The sequence below is a fragment of the Sceloporus occidentalis genome, unplaced genomic scaffold, assembly GCF_023333645.1.
Source record: "Sceloporus occidentalis isolate IW3139 unplaced genomic scaffold, rSceOcc1.0.p SCAF_75, whole genome shotgun sequence".
Taxonomy (NCBI): domain Eukaryota; kingdom Metazoa; phylum Chordata; class Lepidosauria; order Squamata; family Phrynosomatidae; genus Sceloporus; species Sceloporus occidentalis.
In genome coordinates, this window is record NW_028317055.1 from 3,245,548 (window position 1) to 3,264,145 (window position 18,598).

The following is an 18,598-nucleotide window of genomic DNA, read 5'->3' on the forward strand; positions in this document are numbered from 1 at the left end:
ATGATCAATTGCTAATTTAAGGGAAATTAGTTTGTCTTTAGGGAAATGACAGTTGCCTGCATAAAACGGCAGATTCTTAAGGAGCAATTTAACACTTTTAAACTGACATAAATCGAGTGAATGGTTATTATTTTTTGGGGGGATTTGTAATTCAATCAACCAACATAAAATATTAAACATCTCTACTATTAAAAGAACCTGGAAAAAAATATAAATGGGGGGTACAAGAAATTCCCTGCAGACCTGCGTATTCGCATGATATCGTATCCCTATTCAGCTCCCACCTCCGGACAAGGTATAAAGGAGAAACGCTGGCTTTGTATAGTGCTGGTTGCTGGACACGCCAACCAATTCTGTATAGCGATGGGCATACAAATCAGTTCTGTATTGAGCCAGTTTGCATGACCAGCAGGTGAAACCCTAGTTGCCATGTTCACCTGGGACCGCACTTTTGAGCCCTGTTGTATGTAAATAAATATATCTAAAATATATTGACCTTCATAAATTTACTGCACCAAAAACACTTGTCCTGCTGAAACCGACCAACTTTTCTCTGACTTTAAATTGTAGCCCCTTGTTATTTATACAGTCTGCTCAATGAAATGTTTCTCCGCAAAGCCTCTACCCCGAGGATATACTTCCAGATAATAATGAGGTCTCCTAGGTGCCTCTTTCTCTAGTCTGGTGTGCATTTGACAAAGTTAAGTAAAAAGGATAAACTTTACATGTAAGGAGCAGGATCCGTACTTGGAATGGTAATGATTTAAACATACTTACAGAGAAGTGAGAGATTTTAATCCGCTGAATGCATCCGCTGCTATTTCAGATATTTGATTCTTGCTGATATCTCTGCAAAAAATTTGATTAAAAACCTTTAAGAGTCACAGCTACTAGGCTCTCCAAAATAAAAGTGCAAATTGGTTTACCCACACTGATAAAAATACAATAATAAACATGTATCTTAAGTTTAAAACCTTTGGAAACACCATTATTTGAACCATTACCACTGTTTGTTTTTCATATTATATTTTCTTAGATTATCTTTATTGTCCAATTCTGTCATGGAGCAGCTAATTTCACTGGGAAGTTGAGTGATAAGTAGTATTTCAACCTCAGTACAGTAAGACCAAATTGCCTGTTCTAATAGCCTTTCCTAATGATACATGACCATTTATAGCTTCAGTCTCAGCGTGATTTCAATGATCCTCTATTCTGTCTCACCAACGCTACTTTTCAAATATGAAAGCTTGGGTTGGACACACACACACACATATATACACACATATATATATATATATATATATATATATATATATATATATATATATATATATATAGATAGATATATCCAACATTATTGGCTTCTGTCAAATGGCATGGGGATCGTTTAAGGAGAAATGTTTCCATGTGGTGGCTACAATGGCACTTTCATATATACAATGCACTAACCAAATTTATTACATGGTTCATTATCCATACATTCCACAGTAACATAATCCCATCTCTGCTTACCAAAGAGCACACCAATGGAAAATGGAAAAAAGAGACTAACATAGACATAATAGACTACGTTGGGTTATCACATTGTTGCCACTATCTTGAGGATGGTGTTAAAAGTGGAATTGATGTACAGACATAATATATAGTCATTGAATGTATATTGATTTTTTTATATACAGAAACTAATTTTTGAATTAGTTTTTAACATTACTGGTATTTTTATGCTAATTTGTCATGTATTTGTACATTTGTTTTGGAAATACAGTATAAGCATATGTGGTACCCCAAGAAGAATATCCCTACATATATATTCAGTATGTCTCACTATAAAACTAACACAGTAAGTGGCTCTCCTACTTAGAGTGAACTAAATATTGTACAAACAGCTCTAAAATACAAAAGAAGAAGAATAAACTGAAATGATGAAATTATGACAATTTTCTAGGCTGGTAATTATGCCTCGAGGATGGCTAACTACACATTGTTTAAAACGTTATGCCAGTTAAACTTCCCTTGGGTATTTATGATTAGACTTGAGAATCGACACTGCATAATTATCCAGGGCCAACAACTGACAACATGTTCCACTTGCTGTGTAATGTTTGAGATGAGGTACCTGATAATGAGTCCCATTTGGACGGGTTTGTAAAGTCCTAGCCCCCCACTCCACACCACCATTTAGATTGTTTTTTCGTAGCATAGACAACTGTCCTGGGCAAACATCATAGGTTTGCAATTTTAATGTCGTCTTAACAAAAAGCTGTAGAATTAACATAATTGTAATCACAGATCCAGATTTATCTATAGGAAGGATGTGTTTTGGGCCATGTGGAAGACTCGGCAAAAAAACTGTGAGGTGTTGTGATTCAATTTATTATTAAACGCTGATAAATACTGGGACAAATCTTAACATTTGTGGTTTTATATCTTTCTGTCTAGAGATTATTAATGATGAGCACTGAAAGTCTTAAATCTATACTGAAATTATTAGAATATTCATTAGGACATAATTAATATGCTCAGAGATATATATATATTGGTGATCATTCATTTGGCCTCCAAGTTTAATATCTAATTGACTCCCCTTTGATCTTGCCAATTTTTATCCTCCATATAATGTTCCTTATGTGTTTATGACCCAGTCACCCAGTGAGCGGCAGGTTTGAAGCATCATCTTTCCATAAATGGTGTGTGTAACGTTTATGTTAATGAAAAACACACTTTCACAAATTCCACCAAGCATGGATTGGCCATAGCGCCTGGTGGCTCACTGGTCCTGGCACATAATCATTTAACGCGGAGGCTTGTGTGATTTAAATGTCTGTTTCTGAATAAGATGTGCCGTCTTAAATCACTCCAATCGAATGGTACATTTTGAGCCCTAGGGTGGAATACTTTATTTCAGCCTTGCAATTGTCAATGTAAAACAGTAAGAACCAGTCAATAAAAAATAACCATCAGTATATAGCTATTCACACTTACATTCTCTTGAGTTTCTTATACTGAGTGAAAGCTCCAGGAGGGATACTCTTGATGGAATTCTGTTCTAGTCGTCTGTGGAAAAAGCCAAAAACAAAAGCAAAGATGTTATCATTTGAAACTCCTCACAATCAGCATAACAGTCCCAGAATGTCCACTTATTAAATGTGCGCCAATGAATAACATTTGATATTTGGTTGTTAAAATTATTATTTTTGTACATCAAAAAGGCGTAAAGAGTAATAGTCTGTAAAAAAAAAAATATTTGGCAAAAGCTTAAAGACAACATTATATTATGAAACCAAAAAGTATTTTTATTACTATTTTCCATAAACAAATACAGCTTTTCAACTTCAACTACTCATGTTATAGTTGACAAATCAGTGTTTTTAACAAGTCTCTAAAAATTGGCAAACCATCTCCGTCCTCTGTTTCCAACTGCATTGAACCATAGAAACCAAATACATGCTTACCATATGATCACATTGTGTGATAATGTATCAAAAGGCAATTTTTTGAATCTTTATAACCGGAATTATTTTTTGCAATATTTTGCTGACATATAATACCGTATTTGCTCGATTATAAGACGAGGTTTTTTTCAGAGCAAATGCTCTGAAAAATACCCCTCGTCTTCTAATCGGGGTCGTCTTCTAATCAGACCTCAAATAGAGTCTGATTAGGAGACTAAGATCCAGATCCCCCGCACCGCTGCAGGGGACCTGGATCCTCCTGTCTCACCCCCCCCCCCCCATCATACACACACTTACCGGTGCTTCCTGCTGTATTGCCGGGGCAGCGGGTTGACGTCTACGCGATCCGCGTAGACAACGTCCGCTGCAGCCGGAAGGAGGTGTGGCTAGCAGCGGGGGTTGTCTGCGTCCGTCGCGCAAACCTTCCCCGACTGTCAGAGATCAGAGTTCCCCGCACCGGTGCGGGGAACTCTGATCTCTGACAGCCGGGGAAAGTATACGCGACGGACGGATACAAACCCCCGCTGCCAACTCCACCTCCTTCTGGCTGCAGCAGAAGGCGACGTCAACCCGCTGCCCCGGCTGGAAGCACCGGTAAGAGAGGGCTGAGAGGGGAGGGGAGAGTGTGTGTGTGTGTGTGTGTTAGTTAAATGGGGGTATAGGGTGTGTGTGTGTGTGTGTGTGTGTGTGTGTGTGTGTGTGTGTTAAATGGGGGCATAGGGCATTTCTGGAGTGGCGTTAAGGGGGCATTTAATAGAGCACTCTGCCTCCTGAAATGCCTTATACACCTATATGCCACTCTGCCCCATAATATGCATTTTAACCCCCTAAATGCCAGAGTGGCATATAGGGGTATAAGGCATTTCTGGAGGCAGAGTGCTCTATACAATGCCTTTTAACTCCCTTAATGCCACTCTGCCTCCTGAAATGCCTTATACCTCCCTATATGCCACTCTGCCCCATAATATGCATTTTAACCCCCTAAATGCCAGAATGGGATATAGGGGTATAAGGCATTTCTGGAGGCAGAGTGGCATATAGGGGTATAAGGCATTTCTGGAGGCAGAGTGGCACATAGGGGGTCAAAAGGCATACCATGGGGCACAGTGGCATATAGAGGGTTAAAAGGCATATCATGGGCCACAGTGCCATATTGGAGTGGCAAGCCTGGGGGCAGATGTGCGTAACTGGGGGACAGGTTGGAAAATACAAGAAATAAAAACAAAAAAAATATTTTTCTCAATCATAGCTTTTATTAAAAAAAATAGTTTACATGAATTAACATTTACTGGTAAAACTTTTTTCCTTTAGGGTCGTCTTATATTCAGGCTTTTTCTTTTTTTTCCTAAGTTAATATTCAGATTTTGGGGGGTCGTCTTATAATCAGGGTCGTCTTATAATCGAGCAAATACGGTACTTTAGTATATTGGTAGTTTTTGTATTTCCTTTCAAATTGAAGTAGAAGATGCTTGAGTTTATTTATGAACCAAAAAACCCACACGCATGTTATTCACCTATAATTTATATATACGACTGCAATTTAATGCAGTGATATTACCTCCATAGGTAGTGAGGACTTTATAATTGTACAAATAATTAATACATATACTGGGCTTCGGACATGTTTTATCACAAAGATCACATTTACAATAAAATCTGCAGCATTTCTAGTCATGGTAAATAATTGAATAACATAAAAGCCAAATAGTGCAGCCAAACTATATAATTTTATCTTTTTTACATTATCACCATGAAGGCAAGACTATAAAATGGCATTAAAATGGCTTTTTGTGCAGGAGATAACAAATAATTAGTCTACACAGCAGTACGAAGATTACTCTTTGGGAAACAAATTAGGCTATAGGAAAAAATAAATTATGTAGAAAATGAATGTCACCTTGAAATTTCACTGTTGGGAAATATTTAGTTCAGTAGGAGTTAAATAATTTAGCTCCAACCTTTCTGAAAGTTATTTCGGATTATATTACCTATGCCCCTAGGGACAAAGATATGGCCAAGAAAGCTCATTTTCCAAGTATTAAGTAATGTTCAAGGTAATATTAACTGAAAAGTGTATAGAATACTTGAGTACGTTATAGTGAAGTACAGGTAGTAAAATTCAGCTTTTAGAAGGGAGTGGTGGGAGCCTAACATAAAATAATTGCTTCTAATCCGGAATGCAGTGTTGGAGAAAATTTATATTTCAGACAAATTAATTCCTTGTAATTATATATCAACACAATGGCACATCTTTGGTATCACTGGAAGAATGCAATTAAACACAGAAAGTATATATAAAAAGGATTTCCAAGTATTACAAAATTTGTGTGGCTACTTAAATCCCTATTTTGTAACAAATTTAAAGCCAGTCTATCTGTCGTTTACAACTCCTTTAAATAATGCAAACAATTTACTTACGCATTCTGATTTCAGGAAATATATTGGCACATATAAGATGCTTGGATGCAAATGTGAAATGTAGAACAAAATATATGTAAGTCTTTAGACATTTCTAGAAGAGATTATGTTTTGTGACATTTTGCTTTAATTGTGTTAGGTTGTAATATAAATGGGGTTATGTTCTTGACTTAACCTATGTTAACCATACCGGGAAACTCTCCAGGTTTGACCCCAAATTCTTGACTTAATGTATGTTAACCATACTGGGAAACTCTCCAGGTGTGACCTGGAGTCTCTGGGTGAAGCCCTGCTTATCTGGGTCTCGCAGTCAGTTCCTTTCTTCTCCAGACAGGGAAGCAGCATTTGGCCGTTCCCACTCCACACCACACTAAAGGCTGCTCGAGCCTAGTCTTCCCCAAATTAAGACAGATCAACAGAAGAAGGTAGCCTAGCCTCAGAAGCTCCAAAACGTCGAAAGACTAACATGACGTGTTATGTGTTTGTCTCTTTAAGATGATAAAGTATAAAGTTAGCAGTGCCTTCATATGATTTCATAAATCAAAGTTGGACTAATAGCAATTGAAAAGTAATGAATGTTCATGTGAGATCAGATTGATTATACCATTAAGAAGGGTCGTGGCCAATGAATTTAACACACAATTTCGTTCTTTTCAAAAATGATTGAACAATCAGATATCTCAATATAACGCTTGTTATTAGTACGGACCCGTAAATTATGCAATGAAGCTGTATGATGAGTCAAGCCCAGTCTAGTGAACTGGGGCAATTACTAACGCTAATCAATCTTTGCTATTCACACCATCAAGAGCTATATATCTAAATCTGGTTGCTTTAAGTGGTTTCAATGTACTAGATTAGAGTTACCATAATCAATGCCTTTTATATAAATATAATATATATAATCAATGCCTTTTATATCAATATAATATATATAATCAATGCCTTTTATATCAATATAATATATATAATCAATGCCTTTTATTTCAATATAATTTATATATAATCAATGCCTTTTATATCAATATAATATATATATATAATCAATGCCTTTTATATCAATATATATAATCAATGCCTTTTATATCAATATAATATATATAATCAATGCCTTTTATATCAATATAATATATATAATCAATGCCTTTTATTTCAATATAATTTATATATAATCAATGCCTTTTATATCAATATATATAATCAATGCCTTTTATATCAATATATATAATCAATGCCTTTTATATCAATATAATATATATAATCAATGCCTTTTATATCAATAGTTAGTATATTAGTATGGCTAGCGTATTAGCAATAGTAAAAACGAGGAAAATTACCTATTTAAGCATAATAACTCACTCTTGCCTTTTAGGTAATATAGGAAGAGTGTTATACAAAACTACACCATATCAGCGTTCGGAGCTTATTAAGGGGATTTTTTTTAATAAGGCTGCATTTTCACATTAAACATGTTTTCATTTATTTAATAATAAACAGAAGGTAATAGATATGATAAACTGTGGTGCTAGTTTTAAAGATTTTATAGAATACTTTCAAAGAAATATTTTTTTAGGTGCGTGTTTTGGAAGTTGTCAAGCATCCAAAATTGCAATATGTTTGAGCTAACGTACGTAAATGTAAATTTATGATGGTAAATTGGTGGTTATTTTATTATAATTAAACTTATACATGGATTTAATAAATGTGCTCTGGCTTTTCACCAAATTAGTTGGTATCACTTTGTTAGATTTTAGTAGGTTGCAATTTTCTCAAATATATGCCACCAGTTAACAGCCATTAAAACCCTGACCACGCGCAAATCCATGTCTAAGTGGATTAAGTTGTTCAAGAAATCGAGCACACTTTTTTTTTTTTTTAAGTAATCCTATTTAAGGGTGACGTGTTGCAGTAACAATTTTTTTACGTAACTAAACATTCATTATTGGAAGCTGCCTATTTCTGTTTCTTTTTGTTGGCAGTCAGGAAAATAGTTTGAGTTTAAGTTGTTCACTTTGTGGCGGCTGAGATTAGTGGCTAAGAGTGGCAGAGCCTGAATTATCAACCAACAACAATCAGCAAACAATTTCCCCTTTAATGTTACCTTACAACTATAAGATGCAATTGCTAATATACAAATCCTAAATAACTGTAAGAATTGAATCACAGGTGATAATCAATTAGAGAGAAAAATGCTCTTTTTACTACCAACGGCTTACTTACATTATAAAGCAGACAACACAATACTAGCGGATCGATCCTCTAATTAAATAGACTTTTAGATGTCTAACTAAGAAAAGAATGTCTCCTAACAGTAGAGAGATCCTGAACACAGGCTGTTAACAATGTATGTTATTTATGTTCCTTTTACAGTAAATAACCCATTGCGGGTTTTCCCTTGAGTTAAAAAAAAGCTATAATAATTTTGAGCCCTGTGTGCTTAATTTAATGGTCATCAAGGAGCTGTGTTTATGATGTATGGAGCTTACAGTTTTAAAGACATGGGTAAAAATAAACGTTCCGTGGGATAAGGATGAAATTACTACCTGGAGATCCGCAGGGCACTCTGAGTACTATTACTATTCACTATGAAAGGGCCAATACCTACCCCTGCAAGGGCTAAGCTGTTCCTACATACTGTAGTGGATGCGGAAAGACTTCTTGACCATCACCTCATTGATTTGCCTACACATTATGCCATTCCATCTGAGCCATTCTTGCGGGAGAAGCTGACTATGGGTTGGTCAATCATAATGTAGGATGCTGAAATCCCTAATTCTCCCGCAAACTAGGTTAGTAAATACACCAGAAGTACATAATGTACTATATGGGAACTGATCCAGTTTGAAGTGTAGGCTGTGCAAAATAAATTGAGGAGTCAATAAAGTCATTAGTCATAAGCCGACCATAACCTCCGAATAGGATATTAACTGATCTATAGCATCTTTGCCAACTCTATGCCTCGGTCAGGGAATATAACGGCCCTAGAACTGAATGGGCATTAATGCTGTTCACACCTTTACACCTTTTAATTAAGTGCTATGGACCATTATACACCAGTTTAATAAACCTTATCGTAGGAGCTCATTTAATACTATCTAGATCACAATCCGATAATTATTTAACAAAGGGGGTTAGCGTTTACAAATATCACGGCTGGAACGACGTTTTCACCTTCTAATTCGTAATCCCTCCTTATGCCAAACCTATTCAAATTTCACAGTATGTGGAACCATGCTCATACAGTATAATGATATTTCATAAAAAAGGACTGTAACTGATATGAATGAAAACACTTTAAATAAGTGTTTTATTTTTTAAAATAAAATACGGCTTCTTCCAACTCTGGTAGACATTTGGCTACATATCCAATCATTTAGGAGCATTGAAACGAGGTAGGTTAGCAGTAGTTCTAATTACTTATATGTAAGCATTGCTGAATACACGCCATCCATGTGTCAACAGGCATCATCCAGTTCTAGTTCTAGACCTTTTAATGCTATATATAAATGTGCCTAGGGGCATCGGCATTAGAACAACAGTTTATAGGATATATCCTAATCTCTTTTACCTAAAATATTTTTACAAGTAGCCATAGTCTGAGGAACTGTGTGTTAAAACCACAGACCATTATTACGCAATTTGGTGTTTTCTTTTGAAAAGATTTACTGCCTCTTTAGGGATGCTGTAAACCGAAATGGTCCTTTTTCTATTCACCTCTCCTTTTTTTTTTTCTTACAGTGGGGAGCCGAATATGACACGTTTTACATTGTTGGAAAGAAATAAATTAAAGGGTAATACTCAAAGCAACGCGATAAATTATATCCTGCAGTTTGCATGGCATTATAAAGCATAAGACCAATCACCGAGGGGTTTATCAAGGTCAGTGCATCCCTGTAGTGAAAATGATGGCATGATTTCATGGATACTTTCCTGAATGTTATTTGCTATTGTAAATGTCTACTCCCAAACCTACATTACACAGCTATGACTTATTTCATAATTTGAGGTTTAATGACGGATTTGATCATGGCCTTTCGCTGCTAGAACAGCATGCAGAATACAATATAAGTGGTGACTATGGTAACGCATTCATGAGTTACAATGCTACAGATGAATAGGGATTTGTAAATAATTCTTCAATTTATGAAACCGTTCTATTTCATTTTCCTATTCATTATACAAATCTGACTATTCTGTATTAGTTATTTTACCGAAAGCAGCTTCTAGAGGAAAAAAAAGGGTAAAGGTAATCAGCTGACGTTTTATTAGCCTAAATCGACTGACGTCATCATACCTGTTACAATATTTGAATAACCAAATTGCATACTAATAAAAGTTTATGCAATAAACATTAAAGAATACAAAATATTGTCTCTGTATTATACCCAGTAGTGGCTGATAATCATGATAGAGGGCACTATTCAGAAAATGGGAAGAATAAAAAGTTTATGTCTGGCCTTTTATAAAATTTTAAGATTTCCAGAAATAGCTTTAATTCAATAATCGCATGTCAAAATCTAAAGTGAAAAAATGAAAATAAAATGCTATGCAGATCAGTCTTTTTCTGATACGCTTTAATATGCAGACCAGTGTCAGTCATCCAAGAATACTTGCAATTATGAAGGCATTGCCTATGAGATACAGTATATTAAAAAAATAAGTAAAAAAATCTTTTATATTCTTCTAAAGCTCCATGATAGATAACGGTTGTATTCCAAACAACTCATACACATTTTTATTTGTTAGAATGATCTTTTTTTGTCATGTAGAAGAAGTTTACTGCAGAGTAAGGCCCATTTCCGGACTATAAACTGGAGTTTTATTTTCATATACCCACTATGTATTTTAAGTTGTTTTGAGATTAAAATGAAATATTCAGTTTGTAGAATGTCTTTAGCTCTACTGAGTTCTCAATAAAAACATAACATTCATATTTGATTTTTTTCCCCCTACACAACAAATAAAAATATATCAGTGTGCCGTACCTTAACAATTCTTCCCTGATCAATTTGTTGTACAGAGAGCATTGCTCCTTTTATATTTAAGTCAGTTACAATTACAGTCTAATATCTACAGTATAGCTTAGATATAAATTTCCCCAGGAAAGAACATTTTGTAACACACACACATATAAATATATATATATATATGTAATGTAATCGTCTCTATACCTTGACGGAACATTATTATTATTCAGTATTCAATGTACTGACCAGTGACAGACAAGCTTCAGTACAGCATGTATTATCGCAAATATCTTTAACTATGATGTATGTTGGTAAATATACAGTAGATGCATTTTACGTCTGTGGTCCTTATGGACAAATGATGAACCAGGGGCAGCTATAGGTTTTTTGGGGGAAGGTTGTTCAGGCCCCGATCTCTCATACAACTAATACAAAGATACAAAATATCTATTGACCCGTTTGCTTTAAAGAAAAATACTTTATAGTGCTTAACCTCATATAAGCAAGCTATATAGTACCTTCTAAAGGTCTTTTTTAGACCAATGGAGGCTCTACGCGTTTTATATTGTAGAGTTCAATGGTCCTGCTTTGGAACTGTGTGCTATATCCAATATACAAAATGCAGTAAAGCAGGCTATTGTTGATATTAGTATATTTATAGTATACATGATATATATAGTATATTTATAGTATACATGATATATATAGTATATTTATAGTATACATGATATATATAATATATTTATAGTATACATGATATATATAGTATATTTATAGTATGCATTGATAACTGTATACAGCAGCACAAATTTAAATTGGTACCCCTTTTATGACCCTAATTATCATGGAAACATACAAGATACCATTTTTAGGATTTTTTTTTTTTTTCGTGTTCATTACTGCATGTACTTTTCGCATCTTTCCATCTACAGCTATTCTGACATGTGAGAAAAATAAATGGTTCTATCTGCTTTCCCAAAGCCCTTCCAGATTCCAGCCAAAGATGAGGTCATTTATCTTCAAGACTAATTCATACAGCAGAAGATGAGAGAAGCACTATACTATTTATTTTGCAGCAGCTATTTGCAGTTAGTGGGAATGGGTAAGTATCTCTTAGCCTGTGCACCGAAGGAGATTTTTAGCCACTTCTCGATTTCTAACAACATGAGATACATAATGGTTTGTCAGGCTTCTCTATAACACAGACAGAACGCAGACGTGAAAAAAGTGAAGCATCACTAGTGATAATTCTTGGCTGTCAAACAAATAAAGTCTACAAATGAGATGGCCACGCTCTATTAACAATGCCTTTGTACGCTGCTTGAGATCTTTCATAAAATGTCCCTTCTGCATTTTTTGGCTCCTTATATTCTTACCGGAAAGGTTACGATGTGTAAACTGATTTTTTGGAACAAAGTCATCAAGATAGTAAATAGCGGGGTGACTTTTATAGTTAGTCTTTGTAGCTCTTAGCCAACAATCCACTCTAAAAGTCCTTGCTCTTTCCAGGCTCTTGTTATTTTTAAATAAATATATATATATATTTATATACTGTATATATAGCACACACACCTAGGAAGCATGTGAGCACTGCATTAAAACACACTTTTAAATAATAATGTATTTTTTTCCTGGTGAATTATCAGCTTCCATCAAAGGGGAATAGTAGTTTAATAAACTGAAAAACCACAAACATTTTTTTTTTATTTTGCCTAATGCTGCATATATGCCCGTACTGTATATTTCTGCAAAAATGCATATAGGAAGCTATGTTGGGCAGGTCATGTGAAATGTGTGCATGCGCAGACACATTTGCAACTCACCATATTACGCATGTGTAGATATTTTATTCAGAATCCTTCCAGTGCTTTTAACTTTCGTTATTATCCATGCTTTATGTATCTACGATAAAACCAACTATTTGGAAACACGCCATTGAAGGAAACTAAACCAACCTTTAGACATATGTATTTTGAAAGCTGTATTTCCCCGTACAAACAACAAAGGTTCATTTGTTCCAGTGTGCGCTACATTGTATGTCAATCACTCTAGAGATAATAGCATTGGGATCAAATTATTGCTTACATCTCAATAATGCCTTCTGGTAAATTGGCTGGGATTTCAGTTAGTCCTTTCCCTCGACAGTCCACCACGTTGTTGCTGCAGGCACAGGCAGATGGGCAGCTGACTGCATTGGCACTGCATGACGGAGGCTCATTTTGGGATCCTGTGAAATAATAACACAACATTAGACAAGTGCCGTGTCAAATATATCCTAGTATTTTCTATACATTTAATAAACACGTGTATCTATACATGGTATATACTGAGGGAGCACGGTTTTGCTGCACCCAGTTTTAGAGGACTGCAACCTGTTGCAGCATGCGCATATTATTAGAATAAAAGAGCGTTCTCTGGTAATCGTGGCATTTAAGTAAAATGTTATGTTATTGGGCCAATCTTTTGAGACCTTGGATGTAGAGGATATCACGATGCTGAGAAACAGATTTCTTATAATATTCTTTATTCACACTATAAACCTTGATTAGTCTATTAAGCATTATAGATCTTCTTTACTCTCCTTTACTTTCCTTTACTCTCCCCTACTTTCCTTCACGCTCCCCTCTACCATCTTTTAGTGGATTAACCAATGGGGGTTGATTTAAGTGTGTTGTGTACTTTGTGTAGACTGATGAGTTTATTAAGAAGTCTAGATATAAGGAAAGTTTTCAAATCAAAGATTTTGCACCTGTGGAATCCATAGCGCCACAAATGAATTTGGATTAAAATTTTTATTATTTTTAAAGGCATGACCAGTTTTATTTTTGGTATATTTACAAAATTATTCCCCAACATAAATGTTATTTACCAAATTCTTTATGGATAATGGAATAAATAACACATTTTCTGCTCGTCCTCAGTTCATCGCATGCCTGAGGATGTTAACAGGTAATCAGGATTGCCCTTAGGTAAATCTTTTAAGACATTGATGTCAACCATTGATCTCCTTGGGTGCATCAATATTTCCTCTTTTACACAAATAGTACAAAGCGCAAGTGTTTGAAATGCAGGAAAACACATTTTGTACCTGAAATACTGAAAACCACAACCATTTCCTAACTCCTGCCAGGCAAGCTGTAGTAGTATTTTGTCTCATCACATTAAAATGGCTGGGTATTAGAGTTGCTTAGCAGCAGGGAAAATAGTGATGCACAGGCTGGAAAGGCAACCTTCTTCATTCAGAAAGAGCGGGACAAAGGATATTTACGAACAATTTGAAATCACAATGGGAAATAAAAGCTGGACCCACCAAACTGAATGCTAAATGCTACTATCGCTTTTTAAATCAGTTAATAATTCCGATAGGGGGCGCAGAGACCAGTTCTGCTTCTCTATAGAAAATACAAGCACAGGCAGGGAAAAACTGCTAGTGGTCGGCCACGGACATCAAGAGGGGATCTTTCAAAAGGGAATTACTGAAAATCTAGGCCTTCGTTTGAAAAATGTCAAGGATTCCACAGAGAGTTGGTGCCTGTGAGTTTGAATTTCCATTAGCGCAAACAGATTACAGCCAATGGTCATCACTCTCGCCATTTGTCAATATTATGGGGGCCGGATGCAAATAAGAAAAAGGAAGCAGTCAGATATGATTTATTTATTTCGGTATTCTAAAATGATATGAAGAAGGTTGGCTATGGCATGTGTGTGGTTGCGCAAGGCTACATAAATAAATAAAGTGACTACTGTGAATCATCACCTTATTTTGAAACTAGTGGAATATAGCGGAGAACGCATTAAAGGCATTTCATGTTTAGTCATACATATGCATTGGCTGTGACTGCAGCAGATTGTCGTGGTGCGAATGCAAAAACATGGCTGCTTGCTTTTTAAATCGTGTGATCAATACGGAGAGCGACGCAGACAAACACTCATAGTGACAGATGGACAGACGGATACTGACAACAGTTTAAGAGCAAAAGGGTGATAATTTGTGTATAGAGAATAGGGTGTTTTTTTTCCACAGTGAAACACATTATAGACCTCTGTGCTTTGAAATGAGACAATAATGTAAAATGAATGTTAAAACAGATCAATTATAGAGGGACAAAACATTAATATGATTTAAATTGCAGAGACTTTATGACACATTTTAGAATAAGTGTACACTGTCAGCAGGCACGTTCTCAGTGAGGACAATTACTGCATTTTAATTAAATACCATGAGCAGATCTAAATTTTGCAATTTAGATTGTATTTTTCTCTATGTGTTAATTGTTTTGATTATTGAAACTCTCCTGAACATCATTATCAACAGAGATATAAGTAGGTAGGTACCAGGAACATCAACATTGCATATTAAGGAGTCAAGTGTATTTCTGTTGGCAATATTTGCTATAAAACAAAAAGCCAAGTAAAGCAAAGGCTTCCATTAACTTAACACCAAATGTGTCTAAAAGGCACATTGACTACACATCACCAAACATTTGAAGGCTTAACCCCTAGAAACATTTGTTGTTCGAGACAAATTGCTCATCTACTGTATTAAAACATTTGTGGTTTTAAGCGTATATCTACAAATCGCAAAAAGTGTCTTTTCAAGAATTACCTGGACAGACAAAGTCCTTCTTCTGAACATCAGCCACATTGAAGCCTCTCAGTTGAACAGGCGACATGCAAAAGGTGAACTGGCCAATGGTTCGTCTCTGACGCAGCCAGTCTGAAAGCCATGTGAGATGGCAGTCGCAGTGAAGGTAGTTGGAGTGAAGGCGTCTAAAAAGGATATAAAAACACATTTGGTTGGGTGTTGCTGGATGATGTTATACTTTATCAGGCAACTGTGATTAGCTTAAACGATCTGGTAATTCCTTATATTTTTGTAAACTTAGATTTGGTCCTCTCACACCAGAACATGAGTGATTGGTCCTATACTACATGATTATACGCCCATTTATAATAAATAAAAAAAACAAAACAATCAGGACTCAATTCAATGGAATTCCGTTCTCCTTTTCTAGAAACTTCCCAGAATATGTACACTTCAGCTCTAGCCTTTTGTGTTATAAGGTGGTATATATACAAGCACTCTATTATGTTTTGGTAATACACACACCTTGCACCTTATATCATCTATTTTCACCATGATTACTCTCCACCAAAGCATTTGATGGGCATTGGCCATCTGAATATAGCTCTGAGTGGAATTTCACTTCTGGTTTTAAAGCTGCATAGAGATAAACTTATTTATACCTGTCTTAAAATTACTAATATCATGGATATGTGTGGGAATGATAATATGGCACACGGTATATGATAATACAGGCCTATAAGTTAGAGTCTAGAAATGTCATCAAAATAAGCATATCTTAGAAACACTGTGGATTGACCTACAGACTCTGGAAATCAGAGGTGAATACCTGGCTTATTTTCCTGGTGGAAGAGCAGTGTTTGGTCATGTACACTCATGCCCAGGTCACCCACTTTTCCTACCCCACAAGGAGCAGGAGAAGAAGAGCTCTGGAGGATCAATCCTGGACAGTTCCCAAGTATAAGCACAAGCCCTCACTAGCAATCATCACTAAGTCATATATTGTATAAACAAAATGTAAATACAGATTCATTAAGGCCGAATAACATCAGTGAATGTTCCTGAACCTGTCCTAAGACAGCAAGATCACACTACTATATCCATTTGATCTTGTAACAAAAAAAAAAAATCTTTCAAAACAGAAGCTGTGCACAGCTGCACAGACAGCAGGACATTCCCCATTAACGCAATTAATACTGTTAAAAGTTTCACATAAATAAAGCTGCTTGAATGTTAAAGAAACTGAAGAAATACCAACACAAAGTTTGAACAATAATTCCTGCTACCTGTATACAACAAGGAAAGATCAAAGAGCCTGAACAGCAAATAACAGATCAGCACAACTGATTCATGGAAAAAATTCCCAATCCCAAATTTAAAAAAAGGGTTCTAAAACTGAGGGCAAAAGTATAAGACACAGGCATACATAAATTACCAAATGAACACTACAACGTAAATGTATATACCGTATTTGCTCGATTATAAGACGAGGTTTTTTCCAGAGCAAATGCTCTGAAAAATACCCCTCGTCTTATAATCAGGGTCGTCTTATAATCAGACCTCAAATAGGTCTGATTATGAGACTAAGATCCAGATCCCCCGCAGCGATGCAGAGGACCTGGATCCTCCTGTGTTAACACCCCCCCAGTTACCGGTGCTTCTGAGTCCCCGGTGCTTAGTCCGGGCTGCGTGTAGAGCTCTACACGATACAATCGCGTAGAGCTCTACACGCTTCCCGGACTAAGCACTGGGGACCCAGATGCAGGGGACCTGGATCCTCCTGTGTTAACCCCCGACCCAACTTACCGGTGCATCTGAGTCCCCGGTGCTTAGTCCGGGCTGCATGTAGAGCTCTACGCGATATAATCGCGTAGAGCTCTACACGATACAATCGCGTAGAGCTCTACACGCTGCCCGGACTAAGCACTGGGGACTCAGAAGCACCGGTAAGTTGGCGGGGGGGGGGGCATAACACAGGAGGATGCAGGGGACCTGCATCCTGCTGTGTTATGCCCCCTCCAACTTACCGGTGCTTCTGAGTCCCCGGTGCTTAGTCCGGGCAGCGTGTAGAGCTCTACGCGATTGTATCGTGTAGAGCTCTACGCGATTATATCGCGTGGAGCTCTACATGCTGCCCGGACTAAGCACCGGGGGCTCAGATGCAGGGGACCTGGATCCTCCTGTGTTATGCGCCCCCCCAACTCAGAAGCACCGGTAAGTTTGGAAGAGGGAGGGGGAGTGTTAAATGGGGGGTGTAAGGCATTTCTGGAGGCAGAGTGCTCTGTGAAATGCTTTTTAACCCCTTTAATGCCACTCTGCCTCCTGAAATGCCTTAAACCTCCCTATATGCCATAATATGCCTTTTAATCCTCTAAGTGCCAGAGTGGCATATAGGGTTAAAAGGCATATCATGGGGCACAGTGGCATATAGGGTTAAAAGGCATATTATGGGGCACTGTGGCATTTAGAGGGTTAAAAGGCATATCATGGGGCACAGTGGCATATAGGGGGTATAAGGCACTTCTGGGGCAGATGTGCATAACTAGGAGGCAGGTTGGAAAATAGAAGGAAATAAAACCAAAATATTTTTCTCAAGCATAGCTTTTATTAAAAAAAGTGTTTAAATGAATTAAAATTTACTGGTAAAACTTTTTTCCTATAGGGTCGTCTTATATTTAGGCTTTTTCTTTTTTTCCTAAATTAATATTAAGATTTGGGGGGTCGTCTTATAATCAGGGTCGTCTTATAATCGAGCAAATACGGTATGTATATATAAATGACTCGTGCAAATGGACCAAAAGCGATTTTTGCTCCATTCGTTTTCAGACAACAAATTTCGTTGCTCTGAGGCTCCATCATTTTGTTGAAGTTCACCGGGAGGCCAAAATGCTTCTGCACCTCTCTTTCTCTGCTAATCGATCTATATTATTCTGGCGTCTCTGTGCATTTACAAAAACGTGCAGAGCCAAGGAGAGGCCTTTTTGCAGAAGTTCCCCAGGAGGCTAGGTTCAGAAGATGGAAAAGAAAGTAGACACAAGGAGCAGCAAAGAAAGAAGGCAGAAGAACAAGAAGATGCAAGAGAAGAAGCTGTGCAAAGAGACAGGGACACAGAAGTGGTCAGTGGAGAAGGGAGACGTTTAGAGATAGAGTGAGAGAGTGAATGAGAGCGTATCAAT

General features: G+C 36.6%; 1 protein-coding gene across 1 annotated transcript in view; it reads right to left on the minus strand.

Moving 5' to 3' along the window:
* Nucleotides 1-18,598, minus strand: part of LOC149285895 (slit homolog 3 protein-like) — a 300,871-nt gene that overhangs the window by 68,478 nt on the left and 213,795 nt on the right. The window contains exons 8-11 of the mRNA XM_089494777.1: nt 15,444-15,607; nt 12,923-13,064; nt 2,983-3,054; nt 778-849 (exon numbers count right to left, since the gene is read on the minus strand). Coding sequence (XP_089350903.1) covers nt 778-849; nt 2,983-3,054; nt 12,923-13,064; nt 15,444-15,607 — 450 coding nt within the window. The remainder of the gene's footprint in view (nt 1-777; nt 850-2,982; nt 3,055-12,922; nt 13,065-15,443; nt 15,608-18,598) is intronic.